This window comes from Rhipicephalus sanguineus, chromosome 10 (assembly GCF_013339695.2).
Source record: "Rhipicephalus sanguineus isolate Rsan-2018 chromosome 10, BIME_Rsan_1.4, whole genome shotgun sequence".
NCBI classification, from domain to species: Eukaryota; Metazoa; Arthropoda; class Arachnida; order Ixodida; family Ixodidae; genus Rhipicephalus; species Rhipicephalus sanguineus.
The window spans coordinates 121,491,562-121,509,058 of NC_051185.1; the positions used below are offsets into that span (position 1 = coordinate 121,491,562).

The 17,497-nt window shown below is 49.2% G+C and overlaps 1 protein-coding gene across 1 annotated transcript in view; it reads left to right on the forward strand.

Moving 5' to 3' along the window:
- Nucleotides 1-17,497, forward strand: part of LOC119406709 (atlastin-2) — a 210,661-nt gene that overhangs the window by 148,024 nt on the left and 45,140 nt on the right. Inside the window, exon 8 of the mRNA XM_037673439.2 lies at nucleotides 410-559. Coding sequence (XP_037529367.1) covers nucleotides 410-559 — 150 coding nt within the window. The remainder of the gene's footprint in view (nucleotides 1-409; nucleotides 560-17,497) is intronic.

Here is a 17,497-nt window from a genome sequence, read left to right on the forward strand (position 1 = left end):
GACGTACGCTGAAGGCTTGCGTAGATCGAGCTCCGGCAATAGGCTCACCGCTTTTTTCTAAATATCCGTTTGTTTTTCCTTCACCTTTTCAGGCTTCTGTTTAATTGTGACAGTAATTTTTTTCGATGATTCCAATAAAATGATCTTCCCTATCAGTTATTAGAGGTCTGACTACCGCACAATTTAAGGAATGCAATCCTGCATAGAACTCGCCAAAAAAAAAATCAGGTTTGCTCTCAATTTGCGCGTGTGTTTTTGTATGCATTTAATCCGTACCTGGAACAAGTTGCAAAGGCCACTTGTGTCGTCTTACTTTCCTCTCTGTTGTATCTTTTTGTGGCAGTTATAAAGCACAGCTACGCAGCTAGGGAAGGAGTGCAGCAGATTAAAATCTTGCAATTGTTCCCAGCTGTGGCAGTGTTCCCCTGGCGACGTCGACCGCGACACCATGCGGGGTTACCACGACAAACTTCGTGAAGTGGCAGCTGAGAAGTACTCAGCTGCACCGAAGATGGGCGGAGAGGAGCAAGCACAGGTGTACATGGACAAACTCCTGGAGGCATGTTCCTTTCACTTAGTCATATTGACGAAGCGGCGCGCACGAAACACATTCACGCCTACATAAAAAACACACTTACACAAGCGCTGCTTACTCTACATAAGGCGAGTCTTCTAGAAATAAATCGCCACTTGCAAGCAAGCGCTTGTGTTTGGGTGTTGCTTATGTGTACGGAAGCGTGTTTTTTTTTCTCTTTTTTGTTTGCACACAACTTCAAGAGTACCACGGCTCACCAACAATACCATCAGTATATGTTAATTCGTTTCACCTCATATTAACACGAAAACGTGTTTCATGCATGGTCCGGCGAAGCATTTACCGACGTCCTTTTTATCGGGCGATTCTTGGTGTCGATCACAATCGTCAGTCCCGTCATCGCTACAGAAAGCTGGCGTGCTATATTACTAGCCTCATTTACACGGCGGAAACGACGTCACTAGACGTGTACGTAGTTTTCTACATGCGCACAAAGTGTCTTTAAACTCAATTTCGGTTCTAATTCCGGTCTCCTGATACGTTTCCGTTATCGCTTTCACTTAACCCAATACGTGACACCTTTAATCAGGCCCGATTAAAGAGCTAGATATGGCCAGGAAACCGGACATTTTTCGTCTGGTTTCCTGGATATAGCCAGCATTTAACCAGGACCTGATTGAGATCGTAGTTAAGTGGACGCCTATACGCCTAGTGCGCGCCGACGGAAACGCCATAGGCGGCGAACTCAATCATTGCTCTCGGGAAAGCAAGCAGACGGCCGCCGTGGTTTGCTACGTCGTTGTACGTGTGTTTCCGCGTTGTTCACGTTTCCGTAGTGAAATAAGCAACGTTCGTCGTATGTGTGGTGGCCGAAACTTCAAGGGATATTGAATAACAATTGCTGTGGAGTGGAGTGCTCAAACACCTGCAAAAACGCGCCCGGAACACGGTTTTACTCACTTACCGCAAGGCCTCCTGAGCAAGAGCGACGGAAGCAGTGGATCGCCGCTGTTCGTTGGCGAAGGCGAGCCGCTTCGTCATTGTGCGAGTTAACACGTCGCTTCTTGTTCTAACGCTTTCGTTCTGCCATATCGGTGCTCGCTGGATGCACTCGATCATGTTAACACTGGTAGACGACCAACGTTATCAGCCTGAGCATGCGTTGGTTCGGTTCGACCGCCGTGCAGGGCACTTCGCTCAAACGTTCTATATTTCAAAAGTGTTGTAGTTCGGTCGAGTTGGTCATCCATGAACTTAGCTTGTACAGTGGTCAACTCTCATATCTATAACGACGGAGCGTCGTGCTCCGAACTGCACGAGCGACATCTACAGTTGAAAACGGGGCACCTCTGAGCATGCGCAGCCCCACTGATGCGCCTACCTTGTATTTTCGATCGTTGGTTATCACCCCGAATGCAACAACTGCTTTGGCCGTTGGAAGCGCTGTCAACAGTTTATCACAAAAACAAAAAAGAACAAAGAGAAAAAAAAGGAAACGAAGCGAACCGTTGTCAGCGCGCGATGAAAGCTATGCTGCGTGTTGATTTGCCGTTCGCGGTCACATTGTCCCAGCAGCAGATTTGCGTCCACTTATAAGTTTATCCATTGTCCGGCGCATTGTCGGTATGATATGACACTGCGGACCGAGAATAAGTGCGTAGTATAAAACACGCCGATCCGTTGATTGCACTCTCTCTTTTTTTAGGCGCTATGCGGTTGACAGCGCTTCTGACGGCGAAATCAGTTGTCGCGGCCGCGGCGATAACAAGGACAGAAATTACATGGCGAGCGCATCAGAGACACTGCGCATGCTCTGATGTGGCCCGTTTCAAGCTGTAGATGTCGCTCATGCAGTTCCGAGCACGACGCTCCGGCGTTATAGACATGAGAGTTGACCACTGTACTAGCGCGGTACATGTACCGCGCTATTACAAGCTAAGTTCTATATTTATTATTTACAGAGACAGAAATGCAGCAATGGTTGACTTCAGAAAGAACAAGAAGTGATTGAGACGTCACCTTTCTAAACAAAACAAAGCGGATGTTCACCACAAGCTGCACCTCATAGCTGGATCTTGTTACGCTGGTCTGCGCGACGCACCTTTGATATTCACCGGCATGACGATTCACTCCACGCGAACGTTCGTTCTCCTCCGCAGTCGGTCATCACATGTCTTCTCGGCGACCCTCTTCAAAACTTGTCACTGTCATCTCTTGATACTTAACTCACAGCACTAGATCATTAAACAACACGTCTTTTGCGGTCGAGCGAACGATGCTATCACTAGAACAACATAACTTCTTCGCCGACTAACTCCTCACTGACTGACTCTGCCCCCGCGCGCTTGCTGCGCTTGCATTGCCTGTATCGGCTCGCGCCTGGGTTCGGGAAGGTGCGTATGATTCGCCTGTGCGTAGCACAGCGAAAGCTAGAGAAAGGGCGAGATCCTCTCACCGATTCGTCTGCGGAATCAGACGGCGCCGCTGGCTCGGCCTTGCTTTCTCGAATATCCCGATCTTTCGCGTTCGTTGGCTGTGTCGGTGGCGTCTTCTGCGGAGAGGGTAAGAGGCGCGCGGGCGCGCTCCCGGGGCCTTTTTATACTTGTTTTTTTTTGTTGATGCGCGCGCTCTGTCGCGCACGAACCGTCGGCGCCAGGCTTTCATGCCGTGGTTCGAAATCGGCGACGTGCGCTTAGTTAAGCGCTCGTTCGTGACAAACACGACAAACATCGTGCACAAGTCCACTTTCGTAGAGGCCCGCGCCTTTCCTGCAGCTGCCAGTGCAGAATTAGTTGTCTGGCACCCGCACGAAGGGGAAATAGCAGCCGCGAACTTCATTCATCTCCTCACAGCAAAGCAGTGCAAAGCGCTGTCGTCTGCTCGGCTTCCCGCACGTACTGTCGGCGGCGCCCGCTAGGTGACTATCAGTGGCGCATCTATAGGCGGTGCACAACAACGTTACTAGAACAAACTCAGTTTAAAAGCTCCGCCGGAGAAGCGGTCCGCGTGGCGGTCGCGAGAACTAGTGGCGCTGCAGTCACGTCTAGCTCCCGCGGCTGGCGCTTGTTGTCATCGGCGCAGCCGATGTACGAGCGCACGTGGGTTACAGCGTCGTCTGCGCTTTGTTAGCTCGTCATTTTTGCGACTGTTCTTGACGAGGCTTAGCGTCTTGTACGAAGATACGTGCATGATGTACGGAGCGTAACGAGGACGAAGAGATTCACGGCGCGGTATGCAGACTTGTTTTGCGCCGGGCTGCAAGAACGGCTACCGCAACGACGACTCCGCTTCACGACACTTCTTCGGACCTCCAAAAGACCCCACGCCATTCAAGCTTTGCATGGCAAAGATAGAAAGCTTACTGCGAAAGGCAAGGTCTGTGACGTTCATTTTGAGAGTGACGACATTGTAAAGCACTATCGTCGTGTCGTTGCGGGACAAGAAGTTTTGATCCCACGTGGAAAGTGGGAACTCGCGTCCGGTGCCGTGCCGCGCTTGTTCGCAGCACTTCCACCCCACATTTCAAAGCCAAAATGTTCGGGGTTTAGGCGCAAATCCCCCCCAAAACGCACGGCGTCCCGAGAAAGCCCGGTGCCCAGTTTGGAGGAGCCGCCAGAAATATAACAGCAAAACGACAGGCAGGCGATTACCTACGCTACCGAGACTGAGAGTTGCATCACACTGACATTCGATCAGTTGTCAGCTGTCGCTATGCGTTCAAAGCAGTGGATTTTCGAGAGATTTTACGACGAGCTATCGAACAAGATGTGCGGAATATTTTACACTCGCCGGCTAGGGAACAGGCTGCGCAGCGCAAAAATTTCACACGGTACACATAGAAAAGACGAGGACCAGCGCTGGTCAATCCCACAGTTTGCTTCGGGAACGGAGACTTACTTGTGCAAAAGATAATTGTAGTTGACGAGCAGTTTAACTGCTTTGTGAACGGCTACAGCACGAAACGCAAACGGCTGTCGTACAGTGTAAGAAGTGCTGCGGACATGAAACATCTGCTCGGTGAAGTTGAAAAACTGAAGTTGAATACTGACGACTCTTCTAGCGACAGAGTACGGCCGTATAACTGCTCGATGCTCACATCACGGCCGATCTGTTCGATTTGTTTAAGGCACCGTAGAAGGATGCGACGTATAAAGATGAGACACCGAAAATACAACTATCCGCCCAAAAAATTGCTCAGAGACGACATCTATTCGATATAATCGCACACTGAGCTTTCATTTACCGAGTTCTCGTAAAATTTTCCGATTTTATGTCAGTATCCCTTTAACCGTCACAAAAGCGTGTCTTGTAAACATTGCAAAGCATTGGTGATGTATTTCGAGAAAGTTTTCTTCAATAAATTGTAGACAACACGAGTACTGTTTTTCTAGAACGTTTTTGTATCTCGAGTAAGTACGCTTCTTTGTATACTATAAAGGCTTTTACAAACGTGTTGGGTTGTTCTTGGTCTAGATAAGACGGCAGCGGCTAAAATTGTGGTGGTAGTTATAAAAATTACGCTGAAAACCCTCATTCGCTTAAAAACTCCTATGCTTGGAAGTTAAGCGCAACGTAGACAGCTCAAATATTGTCACAGGGTCGTGACGTCGCTGAAGGCAGCAGTCAGCAGGTCCGAGATAAAACTCTTTACTTGGCCGAACTTGTGGCCGGGAAACAAAGTCAAACTACAGCAATAGACTGATAGCGGCGAACAGAGCGTCGATCAACTGACAAGCAGTCAAGGGCGTCTGCTTTTATACAGGCGCTATCGAACTTTCCAGCGATATCGCTGGTGGCGGCGTTATCTCTCGACAAAGCTGGAACATTCGCGTGCGGCGCGAAATCTTACCAAAACGATCTACTACAATCGCGAAGCTTCTGGAACACTGCTTCGCGGACAGCGTTGATAACCGTCCTTGCTGGTCAAACCCGAATACATGAAAATAAAACAAGTGGGCGTGGCAATATAGACCGAACATCGAGTCTTAGCCAATCAATGAACAACGCACGCGGGCCAATGCACACAGACGACCTTATGCATATCCACCTAAGTATCCACAATAAGAAAGTTGCCGCGCAGTTGCCGCGAGCAACTGCGCGGCGGACCGCAGCGTTATGCCGTGGCAGCAGACGACGCGCCGATAGTGGCGCAAGACGGAACTGCAGCGCCGCTAGTTCTCGCGACCGCCGTTCGGACCACCCTCCTCCGCTGGCGGAGATACGGAGCTTTGAAACTGAGTTTGTTCTAGTAACGTTGGTGCACAAGGCGTATAGCAAAGTCGGTTTGGAATTGATTATCGACACCGTCGATGTCACAGCCCTTTAGCGAAATGAGACTAATGAGTTAATAGGACCTTTTGGGGGCCTAGTTGATGCATAGTACTGACAAAAATTACTTAGCGCAATACAAACACGACACACAAGAAAGGTGCACAAGGGACAAGCGCTACTTGCAACTTCATTAGGCCTCTGAAGACACCTCTTGTGTATGGGATATCGGGTGAAAGGTGGCGGTACGAAATAACTTCGCTCTGTGTTCATTCCTTACGGTCGCGTTGGATGTACTTGCAGTAGTTGCAACAGGCGATGTGCCAATTTGTGCAATCGTATTTATTCAAAGAAACAAACAAGCTTCAAACTTCAAACGAAACTACGACTATGCTCCATCTGAGAAGCTGACAGCACTATCGAAGGTATGGCCGCCTTCAGCCGATCGCCATAGAGCGCACTACATAATTGCGTCCCTATGCGGCTGTCGCCCCTGTGAATATGACAGGTGGTTCCGTCTAAGTTGAAAAAGGTATACTATACTGTCTAACTCTCATATTGTAGTAGGCGGCGCTTGGTGTCTTTTTGATCTCTTGTTTGCTTTCGAAAGGCCAAACGCCCATTCCAGCGGGAATTTTATCTTTTTATCGCCAGCGCTTCCCTTCAGCCTTTTGTTTTTCAATGTTTCCGCCACGTGTATAAAATAAATTTACTCCAGTGACGACATTGCCCAAGGAAGCTGGGTCGGATACAGGCCGAGGACGCCTAATGTGGATGGAGGCGAGATCGATCAGTCAATAGATCATGAATGAACGAATCAATAAAAGAGATGGCTGATCCTTCTGTCATAAGAATCGGTATAACACGAAAGTGAAACGTGTCGTCACAGAAGTAGTCCTTATTGTGTAGTGATATATGAGAGCTTGTACAATGTCTAATCTTGTTTGACAGATATAGCAACGCTTGATGTGGACGCACTCACGTTGGCACCTAGTGGCACATCCCCGTACCGACGCCTAATGCCCATGATGATGATTTAACTTTTGCGGTAACTGACGTTATTAATATTGCCACGTGCGTGCTATGAGAAAGACGGAGACGACAGCGAAAAGGCTCATACGCGTTTTACAGGAGCCAGAATGAAGAAAGAAGAGGAACTCGCTTGCGCGCGGTATTAAAAAGACCGACCTGCTGTTCTCTCGATCTTGGCGTTACGACCTCTCTCTTGACGTCGCGACACTGGTGGAGGTGCTGGAGCCTGCAACCTGATGCAGGAAAGCCTTATTCGGACACGTACCCCCTGTCCGGAGACTCAGCCTCTCGTCACGACTCCAGTCCACCGATTCAGCCGGCGTCTCCTAGGCCTAAGTCCGGAGTTCTCGACTGTTCCTCCTCTTCCCAGCATGGCCGCTCCTACAACATCAGCGGATCTCCTTCCTTCCCAGGTGACTCTTGAGCATCCTCACGTGCCTGAAATCTTCCGTGGGGAAGCGTATGAGGATGTCGAGGACTGGCTCGAACAGTTCGAACGGGTCGCTGTGGTGAATCGCTGCAACGAACAACAGAAGCTTGGCCGTGCCTATTTCGCGATGGAAAATAGCGCTCGCACATGGTACGAGAACCGGGAGCCCACTTTCCAAACATGGGCCAATTTTCGCCACAAGCTCCTCGAAACATTCCAGAGCTCGGATCGGCGGGATCACGCACAGCAACTGATTGAAGCCCGCGTGCAAAAGCCCAACGAAACCGTTGCCATGTTCGCAGAGGACATGACTCGTCTGTTTCGCCGAGCTGACCCTGACATGCCCGAGTCGAAGAAGGTGCATCATCTGATGCGGGGCGTCAAGGAACCGCTGTTCGCGGGCCTCGTACGAAATCCGCCGACAACAGTCGATGAATTTATAAAGGAGGCGACTGTTATTGAGCGGGCACTGCAGCAACGATGCCGCCACTTGGACCGCCTGCCCAACCACACGCCAATAAGTGCTGCGGCTCAGAACGCTGCCGTTGGCGAAAGTTCCCTGCGACAAATGATCCGGGAAATACTGCGTGAGGAACTTCGGGCCCTCGGCGTTCCTTCTACCGAGCCGCCAGTTGCGTCTATCGCTGAAATCGTGCGCCAGGAGTTGCGGCAAGCCTTCGCATCGCCCGCGCCATGTCCTGAGCAGCGTTCGCTCAGCTATGCTGAAGTGGTCCGTCGTCCTCCACCTTCACCTGAGGCAGCGCCTTTCCAGCCACCGCCCGCTCTCGTGCCTTGGTGGCAACGGGATTCTGCGAGACGACCACCAGTTCGCAGAACCGACCTGTGACGCACGGCTGACCGTCGACCCCTTTGCTTCCACTGCGGGGAACCAGGCCACATTTCCCGCTACTGCCGTCATCGAGATGCTGGGTTTGGCAACTTTTCACGTCCAGCTTCTTTTCGCTTTGAAGACCGTCGCGCCCCACGATGGTGACCGCTTGTCGACCAGCCACGTACCTTCACCAAGTCGTCGTTGGCAATCTCCGTCACCTGTGCGTCACACTTCCCCGAACCGCCAGAGCTACGCTGACGTTACCAGAGGCCGTTCCCCGAGCCCGCGCCGGGGAAACTAACTGCTGCGACCTCCGGGGGCAAGGTTGCCAATCGTCGAGACGCCGAAAGGTCCCCCCTACCGCCGCAAGAAGACGATATGACGACGACGCCGAATACTAATGCCGACGACGTCGTACGGGCCGATCTCAGTGTTCTCATAGACGGACACCACGTGACAGCACTGGTTGACACAGGCGCTGACTTCTCGATTATGCGGCAAGAGCTCGCCGACCGCCTTCGGAAGGTCAAGACGCCGTGGACAAGGCCGCACATAAGAAGTGCTGGTGGTCAGCTAATGACTCCAACGGGTAATTGCACCGCTCGGCTTGTAATCGGCGATTCCAGCTTCGTCGCCACTTTTGTCCTTCTACCAGAATGTTGTAAAGAGCTCATTTTGGGTATGGATTTTCTGTGAGAGTACGACGCTGTCATCAACATTCCGGACCGTATGGTGACGTTTTCCGCACATCCGTATGTCGACACCACCACGACCACCACTGACGACCGACACGAGCGTTTGCGAGTTGCCGACGATGTGACGCTCCCGCCGAGATCCTGCTGCCTTGTGTCTGTATCATGTGAGCGGCCGTGTCACAAGGATGTGATAGCGGAGCAAATAGCTACGCTTTTGCTTACGCAAGGTGTTTCCGTCGCGAGAGGCATTCTGGCACTAGCTGGTGGGCAGGCAGAAGTACTCCTCACCAACTTCAGCAACGAGCGCCGTCACATCCAGAAGGGTACCGCGATTGCCTACTACGACGACATCGACCAAACGAGGGATTGTTTCGCTTTGCAACCTCATGACGCGACCACGCCTCCCTCGACTCCTTTGTCTGTCGACGTCAGTTCTACTCTGTCACCCTCTGATACTGGAACTGATACACCAGTTCGAAGATTGTTTTTCGTGTACATCAAAGGTCAGGCAAACACCATTGACCAAGCACCGAATCGTTGTTGAAGATAACACGAGACCGATCCGACAAAATCCCTACCGTGTGGCTCCGAAAGAACGCGAGGAGATTCAAAAGCAAGTGCAGAAGATGCTCCAGGATGACGTCATACAGCCTTCAAAAAGTCCTTGGGCATCTCCCGTGGTATTGGTTAAAAAGAAAGACGGCAGCTTGCGCTTCTGTATAGATTACCGCAAGTTAAACCAAGTCACGAAGAAAGACGTCTACCCACTGCCACGCATAGACGATTCTCTGGATAGACTGCGGCATGCACGCTATTTCTCATCAATGGACCTACGAAGCGGCTATTGGGAGATAGAGGTCGATGAGCGCGATCGTGAGAAAACTGCTTTCGTGAAGCCCGACGGTCTTTATGAATTTAAAGTCCTTCCATTCGGGTTATGTTCAGCGCCAGCCACTTTTCAGCGTTTGATGGACACCGTGCTATCAGGCCTGAAATGGCAAACATGCTTGGTATATCTAGACGACGTTATTGTCTTCTCAGCTACATTTGAAGAACATCTAAACCGGTTATTCACAGTTCTCCAAGCTATACGTTCGGCTGGCCTGACGTTAAAACCAGAAAAATGTCATTTTGGCTTCAGTGAGCTTTCCTTCCTCGGCCACGTTGTAAGTCACGAGGGTGTTCGACCTGACCCAGCCAAAATAGACGCTGTTGCAAACTTTCCTGCACCACACAACAAAAAAGCAGTCAGGCGCTTCTTAGGACTATGTGCCTATTACCGACGATTCATCGCGGACTTTTCGTCTATTGCGGCACCTTTGACCCGACTCACACGAGAGGATGTTCCCTTTCTTTGGGGCGAAAAGGAACAAATGGCATTTACCGACTTACGTCAACGACTCCAAACACCTCCAGTTCTTGCGCACTTTGACCAGGATGCGCCAACAGCACTTCACACCGACGCCAGCAATGTAGGCCTGGGCGCCGTACTGGTACAGTGGCAAGACGGCACTGAAAAAGTGATAGCCTATGCCAGCCGAGCTCTCTCTCGCACCGAGGAGAACTACTCGACTACCGAGAAGGAATGTCTCGCTGTGGTGTGGGCAGTAATCAAATTTCGTCCATATTTGTACGGGCGCTCATTCAAGGTCGTCAGCGATCACCATTCGCTCTGCTGGCTCACTAACCTGAAAGACCCATCTGGCCGTTTGGCACGCTGGAGCCTTCGGCTTCAAGAATTTGATATGAGCATAACTTATAAATCCGGAAGAGGCATACTGACGCCGACTGCCTCTCGCGGTCGCCCGTCGAGCCTGCCGCCATTGATGACGAATCCGTGGACGCCGCATTCTTGGGAGTCGTCAACACGGCCACTATGTCACAAGAGCAGCGCGGCGACCCAGAGCTGCTTCCGCTCATCGATTTCTTGGAAGGACGACGTAAAGACGTGCCGCGAATTTTTGCCAGAGGACTGCCATCTTTTTGTTTACGGAACGACGTTCTCTACAAGAAGAACTTTTCTCCAAGCGGCAGCGCGTACTTGCTCGTCGTGCCTTCATCACTGCGAAAAGAAATTTTAGAAGCTTGCCATGACGAGGCCACTTCCGGTCACCTAGGCTACACCCGAACGTTGTCCCGACTGCGACGAAGTACTACTGGTCAAAACTACCTGCTGCTGTAAAACATCACGTTCAGACTTGTGCTGACTGCCAAAGACGCAAAGCGCCCCCCGGTAAGCCAGCGGGCCTATTACATTCTGTAGAAGTACCAGCACGGCCATTCGCCCAAATTGGAATGGATTTCCTGGGCCCATTCCCAACTTCTACTGCAGGGAACCGATGGATCATTGTCGCCACTGATTACCTTTCTCGCTACGCGGAGACTAAAGCTATGCAGAAGGGCACAGCAGCAGAAGCGGCTCACTTCTTCATCGAAAACGTCGTCCTTCGGCACGGCGCCCCGAGAGTGGTCATCACCGACAGAGGAACTGCCTTCACGGCGGAACTTTTGGAGTCGGTTCTCAGGCTCAGCGGTACAGCTCACCGGAGAACGACTGCGTACCATCCCCAAACAAACGGACTAACGGAGCGCCTTAATAAGACCCTCGCAGACATGCTCTCCATGTACATCGACACGGAACATAAAACCTGGGACGAAATCTTGCCTTACGTGACCTTCGCCTATAATACCGCTCGACAGGAAACTACTGGAATGACACCGTTCAGTTTAATCCATGGTCGCGAGGTCACGACAACGTTGGACGCTATGCTGCCGCACGAGGGTGACGACATTGATACCGACGCCGAAGAATTTACTCAGCGCGCCGAGGAAGCCAGACAGCTTGCCCGCGTACGCATCTGTCATCAGCAACATAAAGATGCGAAACGGTACGACCTGCGACACAAATTCGTTACTTACACACCCGGCGACAAGGTATGGGTCTGGATCCCAATACGTCGACGCGGACTTTCTGAAAAACTGCTGAGACGATACTTTGGTCCCTACAGAGTCATCCGACGGCTTGAACGACGTGAACTACGAGGTCGTTCCCGACAGTGATTGCGGTTCCAGTCGCCGGAAGCATTCACCCGAAGTCGTGCATGTCGTGCGGATGAAACCGTACCTGTCCAGCTAACTCTGGTTGGGTTTCAGTGCATATGTGCGCGCTTTTCTAAGTAGAGCGCCTGGGCTGCGCATCGGGACGATGCGTCTTTCGGAGGGAGGCAAATGCCACGTGCGTGCTATGAGAAAGACGAAGACGACAGCGAAAAGGCTCATACGCGTTTTACAGGAGCCAGAATGAAGAAAGAAGAGGAACTCGCTTGCGCGCGGTATTAAAAAGACCGACCTGCTGTTCTCTCGATCTTGGCGTTACGACCTCTCTCTTGACGTCGCGACAATATATACGTCGACACAGCATATGGTCAATCCCACGCAAGATGGCATTAACAGGCACATAACGCACACTCGATATGCACTCCTTCAAAGCGTCGTGTCTTCTCTCTAGTCTGGTCGTTAATTCTCACAGGGCGAGCGTGGAACGCGGTGCGACAGCCAGGCGAGCGTCGAAGAGATATTTTTCGATATGGATGGATGTTATGAGCCAGGATTCTGCTAAAGCCACCACCACCCGGTGTGTTAAAGCGTTGACGAAATTACACTTCTTTTGAAAACGCGGCGAGTGGGACGGTCGTAGCAACGGCGCGTATTTTTATTTTTTTCGAGCCTGGTGGCACACATGGAACCGCCCCGTTATGAAGGGGATGCTCATGGCAGCCATCTATCCATCCAAGAGCACCATGAAATATAAAAAGCGCGTTCATGTAGCCCCCATTATGTGCTTGGCGGCAGCTCAGTGGGCTAAGCGCCCGCCAGCCATCATCTTGGACCTAGAAGTCATGAGTTCGGTCCTGGCAGCGTAACTTTTTCTTGTACTTTTTTTTCTTTGCCATCTAATGACGTTCACTGTGCTGACGTATTTCCGTGACGGAAATACGTCACGGAAATGAAAGTCTTGGTGGACCCCGGCATAAAACACTTTCATGTTAAAAAATCGAGGCAGCTTCGCACTAGCGGTGCCACCCGTAGCCTGCATGTTCCGTATATATACATATATATATACACACACACACACACACACATATATATATATATATATTTATTATATATATATATATATATATATATATATAGAGAGAGAGAGAGAGAGAGAGTAAGAGAGTTGCAGGAGTAGTTGCCGTATAAGTATGAGAGGTGGCACTTCAAGAAAGGTTCATTTATTACGTCGACGTTATAAATGATGAAGGTCAGGCATATATATATCTATATATATATATATATATATATATATATATATATATATATATATATATTATATATATATATATATATATATTATATATATATATATAATATATATATATATATATATATATATATACAAAAGAGCCTGTCTGCGGTTGCCGTAAAATAAATGGGGAAAACTGTATGCGCTTCTAAAAACTTTATTTGTCGATGTTTCGATCGGAGACCGATTTTCATCAAGACCTCGAGATCGGTCTCCGATCGAAACGCCGACAAATAAAACAGTTTTTCAGAAGCGTTTACGGCGAAGCGTTCAAGCTCGTCGTAATTCCTCTGCCGGAAACAGAAATCATAATCATCATGAACCAGCACGCGCGCTCTATCCTCTTCTGCACATTCGTTCTCTTCTGCTTCGCTCTAGGAACACGTGCGCCAGTTTCACCGGTGCGGCCTGTAATTAGCCCGATGTGTAAGATAACCAGTACAGAAAGAGGAAGAACGAGAGACTGAGAGAGAAAGGAAGAAACAGATAGAAAGAAAAATTTTTTTCTTGGCGAAAAAAAATCCTTCACGAGGCCGAATTTGAACCGCGTCCGCTGATTTCGAACGCGAGCATTCTAACCGCTCGGCTATCCAGGCACGCTAGCAGAGCATAGCATAGCTTTGTATAGTATAGTGTATCGAGGGGGTGGGAAAGCGTAGTGAGCGGGAGGAGGAGAGATGTGATGGTGAGGAGGAGAGAAAAGAAGAAGAGGGAGAGTAATGCATAGCATAGAAAGAATGAGAAATAGAGGAAGTGAGAAATAGTGAGCTATATATATATATATATATATATATATATATATATATATATAGACAGAGAGAGCGAGAGAGAGAGAGAAAGAAAGGACATAAGAAGAAAGAAAGAGGAAGAAATAAAAAGATACATAATAAATAGCTATAAATAAACAGAGAAAAAAAGATAGAAAGACACATAGAAGAAAGAAATAGAGGAAGAAAGAGAGAGAAAATTTGCAAAACTTAGCAGAAGAGCAAAAGCCAGGATTATATAGCTGTCAGCACAGCTGCTTCTCTAGCATTGCGCCTCCAGTGGAAGCTACACTAATTTCTTTGTGTTTGGCAAGCGCGCTGCAAGAGCCGAGCTGTGACAGTCGTTACTCCGCGCTCGTCCTGTGCGCGTTCCTTTCGTGCGTCCATTATGCTTGCGCAGCACGCTGCAAGTTTCGCGCTGCTTGCCGTTCTTCGTGTGACATATCAATTTGTTGTTATCGCATTCATTGCTTCGCCCTTGCGGGCGAAACTGTGACTTCTTTCTCAAAAACGGTATTTGCGGAGCTAGTTGGTTCATAGCTAAGACTGGTTTGAGCAGCGGAACTTAAAACGAGGGACAAAAAGAACACAGACAACGTCTTTGTCTGTCTTCTTTTTGGCCCTCGTTTTAAGTTCCGCTGCTCAAACCAGTCTTGACTTATTTGTTTCTTTCTTGCTCTCTTTCGTTGTTTTAACACGAACGTGTTTTATGCCGGGTTCCACCAAGTACATCCGTTACGGATATGACGTAGTAAACTGGACGCCGACGGGTGAGAAGAAAAAAAACAACAAAAGATCCGCCGCTGGAAATCGAACGCACGACCTTGCGGCCGCGACGGTAAGCGCTCGACGCTCAACCGACTGAGCTACCTTGGCACTAATTCGACGCGTCATGAACTCGCTTTATATCGTTTACACACTCTCTAACGCACGGTGCTCTCTGTTGGCGGTGCAGGCAGGAGGGGCGGAGCGGGGCAGTGCCGCCGTCTGTGAAAGGTGGAAAAAAAGTAATGCGTTACGATCGACCCTTACGAGCGCTTACTCCGCCATTGCGCGCGATCTCGGATGTCATGGTTAAAGGGACACTAAAGGCAAATATTAAGTCGATGATGATTGTTGAAATAGCGTTCCATAAACCTCGTAGTGCTTGTTTCGTGTCAAGGAAGTGCTTATTTTGAAATAAAATCACGTTTTATTGTCCGCACGGCGTTAGCTCACTTCAAGTCACCCGCCCGAATGAAGCGTTCTAGCTTCCGTGCCCAACGTTGCCCGCCCTTTACTGCCCGGGCCGCCGACGCTACGGTTTCTTGCGCAACAGCGGCCATCACTTTGCCAAGACGCAGACACGGGCCACTCCGAAACTGTATAGTTCACTGTGACGGAGCTTAGCTTGGCCAGCAGCAGCAGTAGATGTATCATCAGTGCGAAAATAGCGAGAGCCAAGCACACGCTGCAGTACGCAATGCCGAAACTACCACTGAGACGCGCAGCTCGGCGAAAGCGGAACTTTTGAATGCCTCGCTCCATTCTCCAAGGTAACGCCAAGAGGTTATTTTTCCATGAACCAAACAGAAACGAACAAGCAGCTTTTTAATATGTCTTGTGATGCACGGAAGGTTCTTTTTTTATGCAACTAGTTTGATTACTAGTGGTTAATTGTACTCAGGACTCTTGACGTCATTGGGATCATTTCCAAAATATCCCACTCGTGGCGGCATATCGTGTCCTACATTTACCTTAATTTCTCTATTAGTAGAGCACTGCTGTTGATAATATTGACGTTTTAGACGTTCTCACACATTGACCTCTCATTCGACGTAAATTGTTATTTGCCTTTAGCCTCCCTTTAAAACGTCTCGATACCAACCAGGGACACTGGCCGCGCTGGCGCGTCGCCGAGGCACCTCGACGAGTAGTGCAGCTTCCTGCGTAGTGTAGACGAGATAGTCATCATCGGAGTAGTGCAGCTTCGACATGCACCAACGGCATTTCTCCGCCGCCGACTGCTTCGATTGCGAGAGCGCCGACTAACAAAACTGCGGCAATACGCGTGTGCAAAAGGACACGATTCCGACGGGCGAATGTCGTGCCTTGGTGGAGCGAGACAGAGGCCAGTGGGACGCAGGTGTCTGTGGCTCAAGTTACGAACCTCTGCGTCCCCGTGTTGCTGAAGTCCACTGTATTAGTGTATACATGAGCTCAGCGTCGGTTACCCATTACTAGAAAGCGCACACCGTGTCGTTTCTCTCCTTAATTGACGACGTTTGAAGAAGTGCATATCGTGTACTAGTGTTGATTATGAGCTTGTTGTTGTCACCTTGCCCGGGCTTCACGATTCTCTGCGTCCAAATATATGTTTCACAACTTCAGTTACCACAACGGTTTTATCATGATCATGGGCGTTTGTCGTCGCGTGGAGACACGCCACGAAACATCAACATGGGGGCATCACGTCAAACGGCGCTATAGCTGCCAAACACGAATAGACGATGTACAAGCTCTCATACATCACTACACAATAAGCACTACTTCTGGGAAGACACGTTTACCTTTCGTCAGGGCTGGGCGAAGATACTTTGAAATTGTATCGCGATACGATACAAGATACTCAGGCAAGAAGTATTTGAGATACAGATACAAGATACTGCAACATGATTGTATCCGATACGATACATTCCAATTGTATCTTAGGATACTTCGATACATTCTCAAATGTGTTAATATATATCTATATAATGCTGCATTAAACGCCTATGCACATAGATGTTCGCTTGAAAATTCATTAACTGCGACCAATGTGTGTTTCATTTTAATGAAAACTCTGTTAGTATCTTCTTGTTCAAGGCATATCTGTTCATTCTGAAACAACTTATTGGCGCTGTTTTAGCTGCTTAACATGACAGCTCTTTATACATTTCGCTGATAGCTGTTCTTGCTTGTAGCTTTTGTAACTGATGGGAGCTAGTCGCTGCTCTGCTTGCTGACCAGCAAGCCGTTGGCCAAGTAACCATATGAATTTCAATAAGGAGCCTCTGCACGATAGTGCAAATACCGCTGTGGAGTTCTACCTTGCCGGTAAACACATTAAGGTTTTCGCAATAGCGGATCACCGGGCAGGTGTACGTCACCAAGAACATGTGCAGCCCAGAAACGTTTCAGAGGTATTGTACAGTTACGCAAAGCGCTGCAGGACACCGCCGCTATTCACGTTATTGACATTTATAGATCCGATTACCTGGTGATAGCAACAATAAAAGGATTCAGGGAAGCCTAAACAACGTAAACAAATATATCCAAGTAAATAGTAAAGCAGTTCCGTATCAGACACATAGAATCAGTATAGAAACACGATACAGGAGGCACCCCAAGAGCTAATAATAATTGTTGCGTTTTACGTCGAAAAACCACGATATGATTATGAAAGACTCTGTACGGAGGGCTCCGGAAATTTTGACCACCTGGGGTTCTAAAACCTACATACAAGCCCAGGGCCTCTAACATTTTCCCTTTATCGAAATCTGCTACCGCGACCTTCGGGCCAGAGTCAAGCCGCCATAAGCACTGGACCACCACGACGGGTAACCCTAATA